Source organism: Oncorhynchus nerka, linkage group LG2, assembly GCF_034236695.1.
Source record: "Oncorhynchus nerka isolate Pitt River linkage group LG2, Oner_Uvic_2.0, whole genome shotgun sequence".
In the NCBI taxonomy this organism is placed as follows: Eukaryota; Metazoa; Chordata; class Actinopteri; order Salmoniformes; family Salmonidae; genus Oncorhynchus; species Oncorhynchus nerka.
Genome location: NC_088397.1, coordinates 51,905,757 through 51,923,656, shown reverse-complemented (window position 1 = coordinate 51,923,656; position 17,900 = coordinate 51,905,757). Strand labels below are relative to the sequence as shown.

The 17,900-nt window shown below is 40.4% G+C and overlaps 2 protein-coding genes across 3 annotated transcripts in view; both read left to right on the top strand.

Annotated features, from left to right (window-relative positions):
• The first annotated feature begins 59 nt into the window (after positions 1–59).
• Positions 60–6,624, top strand: LOC115137330 (catechol O-methyltransferase B-like). 2 transcript variants are annotated; one of them, XM_029673618.2, is made up of 6 exons: positions 60–120; positions 2,052–2,223; positions 4,947–5,064; positions 5,538–5,731; positions 5,882–6,013; positions 6,264–6,624. In XM_029673618.2, the coding sequence occupies exons 2-6, from the start codon at positions 2,053–2,055 to the stop codon at positions 6,444–6,446; spliced, it is 798 nt and encodes a 265-aa protein (XP_029529478.1). In that variant the 5' UTR covers positions 60–120; position 2,052; the 3' UTR covers positions 6,447–6,624. The 2 variants fall into 2 exon arrangements, with proteins under 2 accessions (XP_029529478.1, XP_029529470.1); XM_029673610.2 differs by lacking the exon at positions 60–120 and adding an exon at positions 453–595.
• A 141-nt stretch (positions 6,625–6,765) lies between these two features.
• The window catches only part of LOC115137322 (metabotropic glutamate receptor 6-like), a 38,269-nt gene continuing 27,134 nt past the window's right edge, over positions 6,766–17,900 (top strand). The window contains exons 1-2 of the mRNA XM_029673596.2: positions 6,766–7,839; positions 8,999–9,609. Coding sequence (XP_029529456.1) covers positions 9,067–9,609 — 543 coding nt within the window. The 5' untranslated portion in view covers positions 6,766–7,839; positions 8,999–9,066. The remainder of the gene's footprint in view (positions 7,840–8,998; positions 9,610–17,900) is intronic.

Below are 17,900 nucleotides of genomic sequence, written 5' to 3'. Positions count from 1 at the left end.
ATTCACCTGACTCCTGTGATGAGATCTCGTGGAATGACAGAGGAGGAGTGGCTTCAAAGGGGATTAGGATACTGATGAGTAGGGTTCAAAACTGCAACCCGGTCACCCAGTCCATGCAAGGTAAGCCATACCTCCTCTCTTTTCGTTGCTTCCTTCTGTGTTGTCCCTTCTGATCCAACGTATGCGTGAGGTGGGCTTTGAGTATGTTGATGACTGAAAGTGGGCTTTCTCTAGTGAGACCTCCACATCCCACTGGGCATGCACTGGTCGATTCAACGTTGTTGTTTCCACATTTCAACGAAGTTATGTCGATCCAATGTGGACCAGATGTTAAATTGACGTTCGTGCCCAGTGGGATTCCTCTCTGTTCACACTAAGGGTTAGCTATTATTCAGCAGCGGAAAGTGAGGGGGAGGGTTGGCAAGTAGGGAGGGGTTAGTCTCGTGAAAATGTGCGTGCGCTGGTGTGTGAGATGAACTGTGCTGGAAGGTGTGGAACAGTTTTATGGCGAGAGAGGTGGCATCAAGAAGGAGAAGTGTAAGTGAAGAAAAGGAAGAATATCTCCATCCTGATTGGAGACTGACAAGCTTCAGATGTAAGTATAGCCATGTTATTATGCCATTGACATGTCTTTAATCTACCTTTGCATGCTGAAATAGTATAGGAAATAGCTGCTACTTTTTGCATGCTTACATTGTTGGTTTCAACTGTGGTTTCATGATAACAGTGCAGTAAATTGTCTTCTCCCTTTTTAAAAAGCTTAAGATGTTGCGGAGCATTCTGATGTTTGACTGACTGAATTGTGTAGATTTCATTGGACCTGTTTAGATTCCATAATTACATCAGAGGGGATTGGGTTAAATATGTGTGGCATGTGTTTTCTATCATCTGATTCGCATGCCCCTCTTCACCTCATGATGTCCTGGAACGATCTTCAGAGTTGTTTTATTGAGCTCTCTCTCTGTACACTGCAGTTTATAATTATTTAGTGTAAGCGGATGTTAATATTTTGTCTTTATACGTTTTATACATCTCAAGCACCTTGAGGGTGCAAGGCCCACTGGAATATGGTACAGTTAATCTGCTTCATCAAAACAATTTGCTGTATATTTGCCATCTAATGAAGGCACTCTCTCAAAGCGCCTGACTACATTTCCAGAAGCTTTTATGTGTGTAGCTACAGTACACGTACATGTAAGAAAGCCTAAGTAAAGATGGTCTCAGCCCAAGTGCCATGGGTTTTGTCTCACAGCTTGACCTGTTCTGCCCGTTGCTATGCAACGCAAAGCCCATCTCGAGGCATTACCTCCGCTCAGCCTCTCCTGGGCTTATAGACATGAGTTGCATTCTCTATGAAAGGTTCAAGAGTCCACCCTCCCACCCCCCGCCTCCATACGTGCAAATCATTTGTTTTGTAATGGATTTAGGCTTTGTTCTTATCCCTTTTTGCACTTTTCTCAACTTAACCACCATGTTTCAGAGGTGTTTTTGATTTTCAATATGAGCACTAGGTTGTTGACTTTTCTTCACGAATAGACACTTGTTGTGTTTGTTGTTACTTTGTCATAGTCCAGTGTGATTTAGTTAGTATTATTTTGAAACACATGGACACATGAATGTATTTGTTAAAAATATTAATATAAAGTGCCAATCATGAAATACGTTTCCCCTTGATGAGTGATGGTGAGAGTGATGGAGAGTAATGAGTGGATATGACAACAGTGGTTGAATGATAATGAGAGGAGGACATGTTTGAGTGTCATCTGCTGCATAGTAAATACCCATTTCATTAGCCTAGTACAAAAGGAGGAATGAAAGGAGAGATACAAGATCTGATGGACGTGGGCATTGATTTCCATCAGTATTCATTTCATTATGATCACACAGATTTCTTGTTGTTTATAAGAGGACATACTGTATTGCAAAATCTTTTAAAATGGGTACAGTGTGTCTATGGTTATTTATCTGTTTTTCCGTCTTCATAACTAAATTAGAAATAGTTTATATTACAGTGAATTCATTTTTATGACAGCCATCTTTGTGTGTCCTAGGATGTTGCTGAGCCTTCTTTCTGGTTTGATCATGGGAGCGGCTGTCCTCTTTGTTCTTTACCACTGGGTGATCCCCATGGCTGTGCAGTATCATGGAGGACTGGCACTACTGTGGCATGATGTCATCGTGGAGCGTGCTCTGGACACCTTGACCCGGACTTCACGTCCTCAAGTGAGCTCTCTGAACAGATGTATAGTTCAGTCTTTGGTGTTCACCATTGTTACTATAGTATTGTGGTTCTTCCAAGAGACCTGTCATGAAAGGTATAATGACAGCGTTTCCCTTTGAGAGTTTTCAGAGTGAAATGACAGGGTGTGTGCCATCCCTTAAATGCAAACAATGCAATTATCACAACATATTAGTTGTAATATGTTTTTTTTTTTTTAAATAGGGGGGGGGGGCTTGGCTTCCACAGAGATTTTACCAATGCACCGCTACTGATTTTTGCATGAGTTAATATTAAAACTATGTGAGAGGTTATAGACCTACAGTACCAGTCAAAAGTTTGCATACGCCTAGTCATTCAATCGGTTTTATTTTTACTATTTTCCACATTTTAGAATAATAGTGAAATAACACATAAGGAATCATGTAGTAACCAAAAAAAGTATTAAACAAATGAAAATATATTTTAGATTTTAGTTTCTTCAAAGTAGCCACCTTTTGCCTTGAAGACAGCTTTGCACACTCTTAGCATTCTCTCAACCAGCTTCATGAGGTATTCACCTATAATGAATTTCAATTAACAGGTGTGACTTGTTAAAAGTTTATTTGTGGAATTTCTTTCCTACATGCATTTGAACTAATCAGTTGTGCTGTGACAAGGTAGGGGTAGTAGACAGAAGATGGACATATTTGGCAAAAGACCATGTCCGTATTATGGCAAGAACAGCTCAAATAAGCAAAGAGAAACGACAGTCCATCATTACTTTAAGACATGAAGGTCAGTCAATCCAGAACATTTCAAGAACTTTGAACATTTCTTGAAGTGTAGTCGCAAAACCATCAAGTGCTATGATGAAACTGGCTCTCATGAAGACCGCCACAGGAAAGGAAGACCCAGAGTTACCTCTGCTGCAGAGGATAAGTTGATTAGAGTTACCAGCCCAAATAAATGCTTCACAAAGTTCAAGTAACTGACACATCAACTGTTCAGAGGAGACTGCGTGAATCAGGCCTTCATGGTTGAATTGCTGAAAAGAAACCACTACTAAAGGACACCAATAAGAAGAATAGACTTGCTTGGGCCAAGAAACACGAGCAATGGACATTAGACCAGTGGAAATCTGTCCTTTGGTCTGATGAGTCCAAATTTGAGATATTTGGTTCCAACCACTGTGTCTTTGTGAGATGCAGGGTAGCTGAACAGATGATCTCTGCATGTGTGGTTCCCACCGTGAAGCATGGAGGAGGAGGTGTGATGGTGTGGGGGTGCTTTGCTGGTGACACTGTTGTGATTGATTTAGAATTCAAGGAACACTTAACTAGCATGCCAAGAGTGTGCAAAGCTGTCTTCAAGGCTAAGGGTGGCTACTTTGAAGAAACTAAAATCTAAAATATATTTGAATATGTTTAACACTTTTTTGGTTACTAACACATGATATAGTAAAAATAAAGAAAAACCCTTGAATGAGCAGGTGTATCCAAACTTCTGACTGGTACTGTATATATATATATATATATATATATATATATATATATATATATATATGGTCAAGTGTCGCAAAGAAGGACATAGGCAAATTACAGTTGGCCCAGAACAGAGCAGCACAGCTGGCCCTTAAATGTACACGGAGGGCTGATATCAAGAACATGCATGTCAATCTCTCCTGGCTCAAAGTAGAGGAGAAATTGACTGCATCACTACTTTTCTTTGTCAGAAGTATTTGACGTGTGGAAAGCACCCAACTGTCTGTTCAAACATCTAACAAACAGCTCAGACACCCATACATGCCCTATAAGACATGCCACCTGGGGTCTCTTCACAGTCCCTAAGTCCAGAACAGAGGCTGGGAAACTTACTGTACTATAGAGCCATAATTACATGGCACTCTCTTCCACATCAGGTTACTGAAGCTAGCAGTAAATTCAGATTAAAAAAAAAGATAAAACATAGCTGTCACGATCGTTATAAGGATAGGACCAAGGCACAGCTTGGTATTCGTACATTCTTTATTATTATAAGAATGAACACTGAACAAACTAACCAAAATAACAAAACAACACGTGAAGCTATACAAATGTGTGCTGACAGGCAACTACACATAGACAAGAATCAACGAACACAAAAGGGAAAACGGCTACCTAAATATGATCCCCAATCAGAGACAACGATAAACAGCTGCCTCTGATTGGGAACCATATCAGGCCACCATAGACATAAATATTACCTAGACCTACAAAACCCCTAGACATACAAAACCCTAAACAATACAAAAACTAGCATACCCACCCTCATCACACCCTGACCTAACCAAAATATAAAGAAAACAGAGATATGTAAGGTCAGAGCGTGACAATAGTGGACTGTGAAGAGACACGCACACACACCCATTGCCACGCATGCATGCACGTACACACACACACACATTGTATTTGTGATATTGTATTGGTGTAATGTTGTACATGTTATATTGTACATTTGTTATGGTGGACCAGTGTAAATGTGTATAGTGCACAATGTATTGTGTGATGTGTTGTTTTATTTATGATGTAGAGTAGACTATTGTTTTGTTGTGATGTGTCGCTTTATTCTTGTTTGGACGCCAGGAAGAGAAGCAGCTGCCTTGGCAGCAGCTCATTTGGATCCTAATAAAATAGTAAATACTAAATGTAATGTAGGCATCATCGTAGGTACGATTACCATCTGTAATTTTTCCCTCTGAAATATCTAGCGTATTCTGAAGGCAGTGCAGACGAAAGCCACTGTAGGAGACCCCCAGAGTGTGATCACAGCCATCGACCACTTCTGCAGACATAGAGAATGGGCCATGAATGTGGGGGATGAGAAAGGTACTCTACATGTGCTTTGAATGGGTTATTAATAATAATAACAAATGCCATTTAGCAGACGCTTTTATCCAAAGCGACTTAGCCATGTGTGCATACATTTTATAATCAGGTGGCCTCAGATAACCAGCTAAATGAGAATAAAAGTCTTTAATTGATCTTTACCCTATCATCAGTCTGCCTGGTATTTAAAACCTAAATAATATATAAATATATATACATATATATATATATACATATATATATATATACACAAACACAGTATATAGTAAATATTTTGTATGTTTATTGGATAGATAGAGGTGAAAGGTAGGGGAGAGTGCTGAAAGAGCAGTCGGATTGAATTAACCCATGTTGCAGCCGTATATACAGGATGTGTTCTTAGACCTCTAGACCACCCCAGGCCACATGTCTGCCTGGTCTTGACTGTGTCCAATTCTTCGTGTGTGTGTCTATATATTGTGACTTCATTACAGGCTCCATTCTGGACTCGGTGGTCAATGAAGTGAGTCCAGTCACTGTCTTGGAGTTAGGCACTTACTGTGGCTACTCAACAGTACGCATAGCCCGCCTATTACCCCCTGGAGCCTGTGTCATTACCTTGGAGTTCAACCCAGATTATGCTGCCATTGCTCGTCAAGTCATCAAATGGTCAGGACTGGAAGATAAGGTAAAAGGAGATTAGGATAGATGAATATAATTACATCTGATGATGAACGTGATGTACATTCATGTAAATATGGGTGGGTAGTAGATGTTAAAAGATACGAGTCAGTTGTAAACTCAGAAGCTTAGATGAGATCTCATTACTGTTGTCCAGGTGCAGCTAGTGGAGGGAGCCTCAGGAGACTGGATCCCTTGGATGAAGGAGCATTTCGGGGTCCAGGCGTTTGACTTAGTTTTCCTGGACCACTGGAAAGAGCGCTACCTTCCTGACACAAAACTGCTGGAGGTAAGTAAGATAACTAGTCTGATCATCCTGTGATGATAGTGAAGCATTGATAGTCCTACACTCTTACCCCGATATGAATAAACAAAACACATGTCATTCTCTCTTTTCTCCCTCTTTCTCCCATTCCCCTAACTATATGTCTTCCCATCTCCCTCTCTTTCTCCCATCTCCCTAACTATATGTCTTCCCATCTCCCTCTCTTTCTCCCATTCCCCCAACTATATCTCTTCCTATATCCCTCTCTCTCTAGGAGTGTGGTCTCATACAGAAAGGCACAGTGCTGCTGGCAGACAATGTAATCTGTCCAGGAACCCCTGACTATCTGGAGTACGTCCGCAACAGCCCTCACTACAACAGCCAGTACTACAAATCCCACCTGGAGTACACTAAAGCAGAGGACGGCTTGGAGAAGTCTGTGTTCTTAGGGTACTAGCCAAACATTGAACCTCTTGTTTTAAAACACTGTAACTCTCTTTGTAATGTATTTTTTTGTTTGTTTCAATTTTAAGCGCTGCCTTACATCTGAGTTATGACATACTGTAACTTACTGTGCTAAGCATTTCTTTCCCTGTATATTTATCTAGAGTAAACCAATATGTCTTTGAAAAGTATTTCTGTGTGTTTTGACTTTGTCACAATGCTATCTAGCTATGCAAATTGTTAAAATGTCAGGTCTTGACAGTTACATTTAGTGCTGTCAGTTTTACCGCTGCCGGATTACGGTAGTGTGATGTCAAACATGGATCTAATACACTAGGTGGCAGTAGTGTGCCTTTTTAGAGATTCCAATCAAACAACTGAAAAGCAGCTTGCAAAGTGGCCCCATCATATCTTCATAGCATGTATAGTGTTCTTTCAGCTACAGGCAGACAGAAAACAGACTAAAATCTCACACTATATCTAGCAACTGGAAATAATTATGTTTTGTTATGAATCTGTATCAGGTCTCCATTTAGTTATTAAATAGTATGTGTGAAAGGTCTGTTGCACCAAAATCGTTGATTTGATCAAATCCAATGGGTATCGAACAGATCACTAAAATATCAATTTAAGCCGTGGATTAACAGTACTATTTAATGTGACTGATCCTGGGGATGCTATAGAAAATGATTTTGTCTATACAGCAGAGAAACAGATGCATCTTTTTTAATTTCCATGTGATTGTGTGAATCACTATTGTTTTAGTTGAACATGTTTCAGTAGTTAGAACATGATATTCTACAGGTGTGTATGAGAATGTATTCTCATGTCGCTGCCTTTCTAATCTCCCCTGCAAAGTGAGGGAGTTCCATCATAAAAGGGGGAGGGTACTACATATAGTACAGCTGCATACAAATATAAAGGCTAGTCCACCTAGGGATTTCTTCACAGACGGCCGCATGATAATCTCAATCCGTGCCCATTAGTGCACTGAGAGAGAAGAGGGTTCAACAGAGAGAGCGAGGCAGAGACATAAACAGAGAGCAAGTGGGAGAGAACTTTAAAGGGATTTGGCAGTGATTTGTAGAATCTCAGTGGCATAATATGGTGTTTTTTTCTACTTTTCCGTGATTCAGACAATGCTATACACTAAAGCCTCGAAAGCCAAAATGTTCGATCTTTTTTTGCTAACTAAAAAAAATGTTATGTTATTGAAGGATTTGAGTCCATTCCAGTTATTTTTTAGAAAATACATATACTATCTGAGATGTTAATGGATTTACTTTTTGCTAAAACAATGAAGAATCTGGCACTGAACATCATCACATATTGAATATGGGAATAGACCTGTTTGGGAGTGTTGGAGTGATGGATGAAATCAAGACTGGTCCAAATGGAATGTTCAGGTAAGCAGTCAATTCTTATATGTATTACACCCATAAACCTCTTTTCAGATTTCAAGTACCTAGGTCACATTTGACTCTTTTATTATATGTGTCATATACATGTTAAGCTTGCAACCCATACTGTGTATTGAACATTTAATCTCTGTGAGGCATATCTCTATTTCAATGCATTGCATCATTTGTGTAAACTTCATGCCAGTATCCAATGCAGTTTTTTCATTGTTTGCACAATATTGATATGTTGCATCAAATGATAGAATATAATGTTTGGTTGGATGCTAATCATACAACTAAGATTAAACTCTGTTTTGCAAAAAAACGTGAACAGATACAACTTTAATTAAACTTACTCGGTGGAACATCATATTTGTCATTTCAATATCTTTAGTCAGATTTGTCTTAAACCAAATCTTTTACATCATATGCCATTTTTCAATACTGTCATAACTTAATTGGATGACACAGTGAAATTGGAAGGAAAGTAAGCTGGATAGGCAGTCAAACTGAGCTATAAATATTTCAGTATATATTTATATTCTTAGCTTCATATCAGGATGAAATTAATCAGGATAAGACTAGATCTTTGCGTAACACATATTTGTATCTTGATCAAGCCCCTTAATTCTATTTCTCACCCCAATGTTTCCCTTATGTTTCCTTAAACATAAATAGTATTACAGAACATGAAAAACATTCATAAAACACATATCTGTCCATGTTAGCTTTTGTGCAATATTTATGAGATGTTATCACTATGCTCTTTGCTGCTCTCTTGGCTGTGTTTTACTTGTCCAACCATGCAGATACCCTTTACTTAGAAGACTCTTTGCTGTGGGGTTTGAGTGTGACTATGTTTAAGTCTAGAAGCAGTAGATCTTCTCTTCCACAGACACATATTTTTATTCCCATTTTGAGATTGTGGTGAAGAACTGAAATGGCATGTCCTATATTGTCCGATTGAATGATAATGTTTGGTAATATGCCATTGATGCCAAGACATACTGTATAGTAATTTCTGATGTCATGGTAAGAGCGCTTGCAGATCCATTTGTATGATTAACAGTTATTTTATTCTCTCAGTGTTAGTCTAAAATTGATGTAACAAAAGCTATAACTGAACTTAAACCAAAGACCAACATGTCCTCATTACTGTTCACAGGTATCACATGTAGAGGGAGAAGCCTGGTACTTTAACACTGGATACAGGAACCTTTGGTGGCCAGAATCATGATATCACAGTGCCACACATCACAGTTCTGCTGTCAATTTGGTCCACTGTTTGGATGCCATGTAACTACATTGCTCAGGTTACTGTGGATGCTGTATCTGGGTCTAAGTCCATATGCATGGGCTCAGCAGGGCACACAACCACACTCCATCAAGATCAAGGGGGACATCACCCTGGGTGGCCTGTTTCCAGTGCACTCCCGTGGGCCAGCCGGTGTGCCCTGTGGGGAGATCAAGAGGGAGAAGGGGATCCACCGAATGGAGGCCATGCTGTATGCGCTGGATCAGATCAACAGTGACCCTGACCTCCTTCCTAACATCACCCTGGGGGCCATGGTCCTGGACACCTGCTCCAGAGACACCTACGCTCTGGAGCAGTCACTCACCTTCGTCCAGGCCCTCATCCAGAAGGATAACTCAGACGTGCGTTGCTCCAACAATGAGCCACCCATTATTCGCAAACCAGAGAGGGTGGTGGGAGTAATCGGGGCATCAGGCAGCTCTGTGTCCATCATGGTGGCCAACGTGCTGAGACTCTTTGCGGTGAGACTCCTTCCTGTACTGTGCATTTTTAGCCCTCCCTATACTATAATCCCATGCTGAATTCTCATCCTCACACACATTTTCTTCATCAGAGTTCATATACAGTACCAGTCAAAAGTTTGGACACACCTACTTATTCAAGGGTTTTTCTTAATTTGTACAATTTTTTACACTGTAAAATAGTAGTGAAGACATCAAAACTATGTCGTAACCAAAAAGTGTTAAACAGAATATCAAAATATATTTCAGATTTTTCAAAGTAGCCACCCTTTTCCTTGATGACAGCTTTGCATACTCTCAACCAGCTTCATGAGGTAGTTACCTGGAATGCATTTCAATGCACAGGTGTGTCTTAAAAGTTAAAAGTTCACCATTGTTACTATGGTATTGTGATTCTTCCAGAGGCCTGCCATGAAAGGTATTACGACAGCGTTTCCCTTTGAGAGTTTTCAGAGTGCAATGACAGTGTGTGTCATTCCTTTAATGCAAACAACGCAATTATCACAACATGTAAGTTGTAATATGTTTTTTTTTGGGGGGGGGGGGGGGGCTTGACTTCCACAGTGATTTTACCAATGCACAGCTACTGATTTTTGCATGAGTTAATATTTAAAATATATGAGAGGTTATAGACTTACAGTACCAGTCAAAAGTTTGCAGACGACTACTCATTCAAGGGTTTGTCTTTATTTTTACTATTTTCTACATTGTAGGATAATAGTGAAGACATCAAAACTATGAAATAACACATAAGGAATCATGTAGTAACCAAAAAAGTGTTAAACAAATGAAAATATATTTTAGATTTTAGTTTCTTCAAAGTAGCCACCCTTTGCCTTGAAGACAGCTTTGCACACTCTTAGCATTCTCTCAACCAGCTACCTGTAATGAATTTCAATTAACAGGGGTCACTTGTTTAAAGTTTATTTGTGGAATTTCTATCCTTCATGCATTTGAACCAATCAGTTGTGCTGTGACAAGGTAGGGGTAGTATACAGAAGATAGACATATTTGGTAAAAGACCAAGTCCGTATTATGGCAAGAACAGCTCAAATAAGCAAAGTGAAACGACAGTCCATCATTACTTTAATGCAGGCTTTGGCAACTCCAGTTCTCGAGGGCCTGATTGGTGTCACACTTTTTCTCCATCCCCCACAGCTGATTAATCAAATTGCATTCTAAACTGATGATCATGATTAGGTGATTATTGAAGTCAGGTGTGTTAGCTGGGTCTGGGGCAAAACTGTGACACCATTCAGGCCCTTGAGGACTGGAATTGCCCACCCCTGCTTTAAGGCATGAATGTCAGTCAATCTGGAAAATTTCAAGAACTTTGAAAGTTTCTTCAATTGCAGTCGCAAAAACCATCAAGCGCAATGATAAAACTGCCACTCATGAGGACCGCCACAGGAAAGGAAGACCCAGAGTTACCTCTGCTGCAGAGTTCATTAGATTTACCAGCCTCAGAAATCGGCAATTAACTGCACCTCAATGCTGTCATCATGGCAAAGGGTGGCTACTTTGAAGAATCTCAAATATAAAATATATTTTTAATTGTTTAAAACTTTTTTGGATACTACATGATTCCATATGTGTTATTTCATAGTTTTTATGTCTTTACTATTATTCAACAATGTAGAAAATAGTAAAAAAAAAAAAACACTTGGATGAGTAGGGGTGTCCAAACTTTTGACTGGTCCTGTAGTTTAGAGAACATTAAGAAAAAACATTAAGAAACATTAAGAAACAACAGTACTTCAGAATTTCAGTACTTCAGCATAACGTTTCCTCATGATTCTATTTAAAGTCATGTTCTCATTGTTCCAAGAATGTTAAGAAATAATGTTCTTCTGTGGGAATTTCAGTACTTCAGCATAACGTTCCCTACAGGTTTCTTCATTGTTCTATTTTAAAGTCATGTTCTCAAATTGTTCAGAGAACGTTAAGAAAACTATCCATAAAAAAACACAATAAAACTTTAATTACGTTCAGAGAACGTTCTAAGAATGTTATATAAAAATATATACATTCCTTTCTCAGCATCAACAAAACTCTGTCTATCCTCTAATTTGAAACAACTAAAATAAACAGCTTTGCACACTTAAGAAAACATGGCATGGTAGCTCTATTCTGGTGGTGCAGTGGTCTAATTCCACAGATAGAGACCAGAAGATTATAGGTGTGAATCTCAATTATGCTGTTTCACAATAAAAAAGAAATGTGTTTGCAGGAAACGTATGATTTTGTTCCCCCAACCAATGTGAAACCAAAAACATATGTTCCCATATCTTCCAAAGAACCAAATGTGCTAAAACAATATTGTGGAAAAAAAATAATATGTGGCTTTCGGACACAAGTGATAAATGACACGTAAAAAAACCCACAATATATTGTTATATCTTTCACATGAGTCAGACACGTGGTTTTAGGACATGTGAAGTTCCACATGGATTTTCACATGCAATCAAGTTAATCGTAGGATTTGCTGTGATTAATTAAGATTAATAGAAATTTCAGAGTTTGCTCATTGTGCTGTAATTTTAAGATTTAGTTTTTATATTTAAAGCATTAAACAATACTGATGTTTTTGTCCAGAGTAACGGTTAGCAAAATTAGGTAAATTGATATAGTACACGTTCTTAACCTCAATGTCAATGCCATTGTTGTTTTTAGCTGTATAGATTATGTAAAAGTATATATTTACATTCAGTCCAATAGCAAACATTTTCACATATTTTCACATACACTGAACAAAAATATAAATTCAACATGTAAAGTGTTGGTCCCGTGTTTCATGATCTGAAATAAAAGAACCCAGACATTTTTCATACACACAAAAAGCTAATTTCTTTAAAACGTTGTACACAAATTTGTTTACATCCCTGTTAGTGACCATTTCTCCTTTACCAAGATAATCCATCCACCTGGCAGGTATGGCATATCAAGAAGCTGAAGCATGATCATTACACAGGTGCACCTTGAGCTGGGGACAATAAAAGCCACTCTATTATGTGCAATTTTGTCACACAACACAATGCCACAGATGTCTCAAGTTTTGAGGGAGCGTGCAATTGGCATACTGACTGTCAACCATAGCTGTTGCCAGATAATTGCATGTTCATTTCTCTATCATAAGCCACCTCCAAAGTCGTCTTAGAGAATTTGGTAGTACGTCCAACCGGTCTCACAACAGCAGACCACGTGTAACTATGCCAGCCCAGGACATCCACATTCAGCTTCTTCACCTGTGGGATCATCTGAGACCAGCCACCTGGACAGCTGAAGAAACTGTGGGTTTGCACAACAAACTGTCAAAAAACGTCTCAGGAAAGCTCATCTGCGTGCTTGTCATTGTCACCAGGGTCTTTACCTGACTGCAGTTTGATATCATAACCGACTTCAGTGGGCAAATGCTCACCTTCGATGCCCTGGAGAAGTAGGCTCTTCTCGGATGTATCCCGGTTTCAACTGTACTGGGCAGATGGCTGACAGAATGTGTGGTGTCGTTTGGGCGAGAGGTTTGCTGATGTCAACGTTGTGAACAGAGTGCCCCATGGTGGTGGATTGGGTTGTGGTATGGGCAGGCATAAGCTACAGACAACAAACACAATTGCATTTTATTAATGGCAATTTGAATGCACAGAGATACTGTGACGAGATCCTGAGACCCATTGTCGTCCCGCCATCACCTCATGTTTCATCATGATAATGTATGGCCCCATGTTGCAAGGATCTGTACACAATTGGCGCAAGTAAGATGGAGCCGGAGAGGATGGCTGCCGTTTCATGGGCTCTTAACCAACCGTGCAATTTTGTTAGTTTTTTTCACATTTTTTGTAACTTATTTTGTACATAATGTTGCTGCTACCGTCTATGACCAAAAAGAGCTTCTGGAAATCAGAACAGCTATTTCTCACTTTGAACTGGACAAATAATTTATTTTTAATGAGTCGAACGAGAGGGATTTACTCCAGACACTCGAACAGACCCTCATCCCCGTTATTCGCAGGAGAAAGAGACGGAAAAGATATCGCAGAAAGAGATTGAGTGGCTAATCTGCCCTTGCCATCCGTACTACTGCCAACGCACAATCGCTGGATACTAAATTGGATGAGCTAAAGGCACATATATCCTACCAACGGGTCATAAAAAACTGTAATATCTTATGTTTCACCAAGTCATGGCTGAACAACGACATGATTAACATACAGCTGGTAGGTTATACACTGCATTGGCAGGATAGAACAGCAGCCTCTGGTAAGACAAGGGGTGTGGTCTATGTATATTTGTAAACAACAGCTGGTGCACGATATCTAAGGAAGTCTCAAGGTTTTGCTCGCCTGAGGTAGAGTATCTCATGATAAGCTGTAGACCACACTATCTGTATTTTTCGTAGCTGTCTACATACCACCACCACAGACCGATGCTTTCACTAAGACCGCACTCAATGAGCTGTATACCACTATAACCAAACAGGAAAATACTCATCCAGAGGCAGCGTTCCTAGTGGCTGGGGACTTTAATGCAGGGAAACTTTAATCTGTTTTACCTAATTTCTATCAGCATGTTAAATGTGCAACCTGAAGGAAAAAAAACTCTAGACCACCTTTACTCCACACACAGAGACGCGTACAAAGCTCTCCCTCGCCCTCCATTTGGCAAATCTGACCATAATTATTTTCTCCTGATTCCTGCTTACAAGCTAAAATTATAGCAGGAAGCACCAGTGACTCTGTCAATAAAAAAGGGTCAGATAAAGCAGATGCTAAGCTACAGGACTGTTTTGCTAGCACAGACTAGAATATGTTCCGGGATTCTTCCAATGGCATTGAGGAGCACATCACATCAGTCACTGGCTCCATCAATAAGTGGATCGATGATGTCGTCCCCACAGTGACTGTACGTACATACCCCAACCAGAAGCCATAGATCACAGGCACTGAGCTAAAAGGGTAGAGCTGTCGCTTTCAAGGAGCGGGACTCTAACACGGAAGCTTATAAGAAATCCCGCTATGCCCTCCGACAAACCGTCAAACAGGCAATGTGTCAATACAGCTGTTACGTCCGTTGTTGGAATGAGACCAAGGCGCAGCGTGGTCAGCGTACATATTTCTTTATTTTTATGAACACCAAAAAAAAAAAAAAAAAATAGATAAATGAACATAACGTTCTGCAGGCTACACAATAACTGTACTAAAACAAGATCCAACAAAATAGGGTGGAAAACAGGCTGCCTAAGTATGATTCCCAATCAGAGACAACGACAGACTGCACAACGACAGACTGCTGCCTCTGATTGGGAACCATACCTGGCCAACAAAGAAATAGAAAACTATAATGCCCACCCAAATCACACCCTGACCTACCCAAAGAGAGAAATAAAAAGTCTCTCTAAGGTCAGGGCGTGACAGCAGGACTAAGTTCGAATCATCAAATCAAATTTTATTGGTCACATACACGTGATTAGCAGATGTTATTGTGGGTGTAGCGAAATGCTTGTGCTTCTAGCTCCGACAGTGCAGTAATATCTAACAAGTAATATCTAACAAATTACACAACATATACTCAATTCACACAAATCTAAGTAGGAATGAATTAAGACTATATACATATGGATGAGCGATGTCAGAGCGGAATAGACTAAGATACAGTAGAATAGTATAGAAAACAGCAGTATATACATATGAGATGAGTAATGCAAGATATGTAAACGGTATTAAAGTGACTAGTGTTCCATTCCTTAAAGTGGCCAGTGATTCCTAGTCTATGCCTATAGGCAGCAGCCTCTAATGTGCTAGTGATGGCTGTTTAAGAGTCTGATGGCCTTGAGATAGAAGCTGTTTTTCAGTCTCTCGGTCACAGCTTTGATGCACCTGTACTGACCTCGCCACTGTCTGTGTGGGTGGTCCATTTCAGTTTGTCAGTGATGTGTACGCCAAGGAACCTGAAGCTTTTCACCTTCTCCACTGCGGTCCCGTAGATATAGATAGGGGGGGCACCCTCTGCTGTTTCCCGAAGTCCACTATTATCTCCTTTGTTTTGTTGACATTGAGTGAGAGGGTGTTTTCCTGGCACCACACTCCCAGAGCCCTCACCTCCTCCCTGTAGGCTGTCTTGTCATTGTTGGTAATCAAGCCTACTACTGTTGTGTCGTCTGCAGACTTGATGATTGAGATGGAGGCGTGCTTGGCCACGCAGTCATGGGTGAACAGGGAGTACAGGAGGGGGCTAAGCACGCACCTTTGAGGGGCCCCAGTGTTGAGGATCAGCGGAGTGGAGGTGATGTTTCCTACCTTCACCACCTGTCGGTGGCCCGTCAGGAACTCCAGGACCCTGTTGCACAGGATGGGGTTCAGACACAGGGCCTCTTAATGATGAGCTTGGAGGGTACTATGGTGTTGAACGCTGAGCTATAGCCAATAAACAGCATTCTTACGTAGGTATTCCTCTTGTCCAGGTGGGATAGGGCAGTGTGCAGAGTGACAGAGATTGGATAGTCTGTGGATCTATTGGGGCAGTAAGCAAATTGAAGTGAGTCTCGGGTGGCAGGTAAAGTAGAGGTGATATGATCCTTGACTAGTCTCTCAAAGCACTTCATGATGACAGAGGTGAGTGCTACGGGGCGATAGTCATTAAGTTAATTCACCTTTGCCTTCTTGGGCACATGGTGGCCATATTGAAGCATGTGGGGACAGCAGATTGGGATAGGGAGAGATTGAATATGCCCGTAAACCCACAAACCAGCTGGTCTGCTCATGCTCTGAGGACGCGGCTAGGGATACTGTCAAGGCCGGCAGCCTTGCAAGGGTTAATAAATCTTCTTCTGGATTGGTGTCCTTTCCATGGGACGGTTGAGCTAACATAGGCTAATATGATTAGCATGTGGTTGTAAGTAACAAGAACATTTCCCAGGACATAGACATATCTAATATTGGCAGAAAGCTTAAATTATTGTTAATATAACTGCACTGTCCAATTTACAGTAGCTATTACAGTGAAAGAATACCATGCTATTGTTTGAGGAGAGTGCACAATTTTGAACATGAAAAGTTATTAATAATCAAATTAGGCACATTTGGGCAGTCTTACATTTTTTTGAACATAAATGCAATGGTTCATTGGATCAGTCTAAAACTTTGCACATACACTGATGCCATCTAGTGGCCAAAATCTAAATTGCACCTGGGCTGGAATAATACATTATGTCCTTTCTCTTGCATTTCAAAGATGAAATACAAAAAAAATACAAAAGAACGGTTGGTTTTTTATTCATTTGATCTTTTACCAGATCGATTGTGTTATATTCTACTACATTCCATTCACATGTCCATAAACTTCAAAGTGTTTCCTTTCAAATGTTACCAGTAATAGAGAGCCCACAGTCCTTGGTAGTGGGCCGCGTCGAAGGCACTGTGTTATCCTCAAAGTGTGCGAAGAATGTGTTTAGCCTGTCCGGAAGCAAGACGTTGGTCTCTGCGATGTGGCTGATTTTGCTTTTGTAGTCCGTGATTGTCTGTAGTCCCTGCCTCATAGGTCTCGTGTCTGAGTCGTTGAATTGCGACTCCATTTTATCTCTATACTGACGTTTAGCTTGTTTGATTACCTTGCGTAGTGAATAACTATACTGTTATATTCTGCCATATTACCAGTCACCTTGACATGGTTAAATGTGGTGGTTCGCGCTTTCAGATTCGCATGAATGTTACCATCTATCCACGGTTTCTGGTTAGGGTAGGTTTTAATGGTCACAGTGGGTACTACATCTCCTATACACTTTCTTATGAACTCAGTCACCGTATCTGTGTATGCGTCTAGATGATTTTCGCAAGCTACCTTGGACATATCCCAGTCCACGTGATCAAAACAATCCTGAAGAGTGGATTCCGATTGTTCAGGCCAGGGTTGAATAGTACGAAGCACGGGCACTTCCTGTAAGTTACTGTCTATAGAACGGGAGGAGCAAGATGGAGTCGTGGTCAGATTTTCCAAAGGGAGTGCGTGGGTGGGCCTTGTAAGCATTCCGGAAGTTTGAATAGCAATGGTCGAGAGTCTTAGTAGCGCGAGAAAGACAGTCAAAATTTTGATAGAGCTTCGGCAGCCTAGTCCTCAGATTTGCTTTGTTAAAATCCCCTGCTACAATAAATTGAGCCTCAGGATATGTGGGTTCCATTTTGCATAAAGTCCAGGGAAGTTCTTTGAGGGCCATCAAAGTTTCGGCTTGAGGTACGATGTAAACGGCCGTGGCGATGATGGGGGAGAATTCTCTTGGGAGATAATAAGGTCGGCATTTA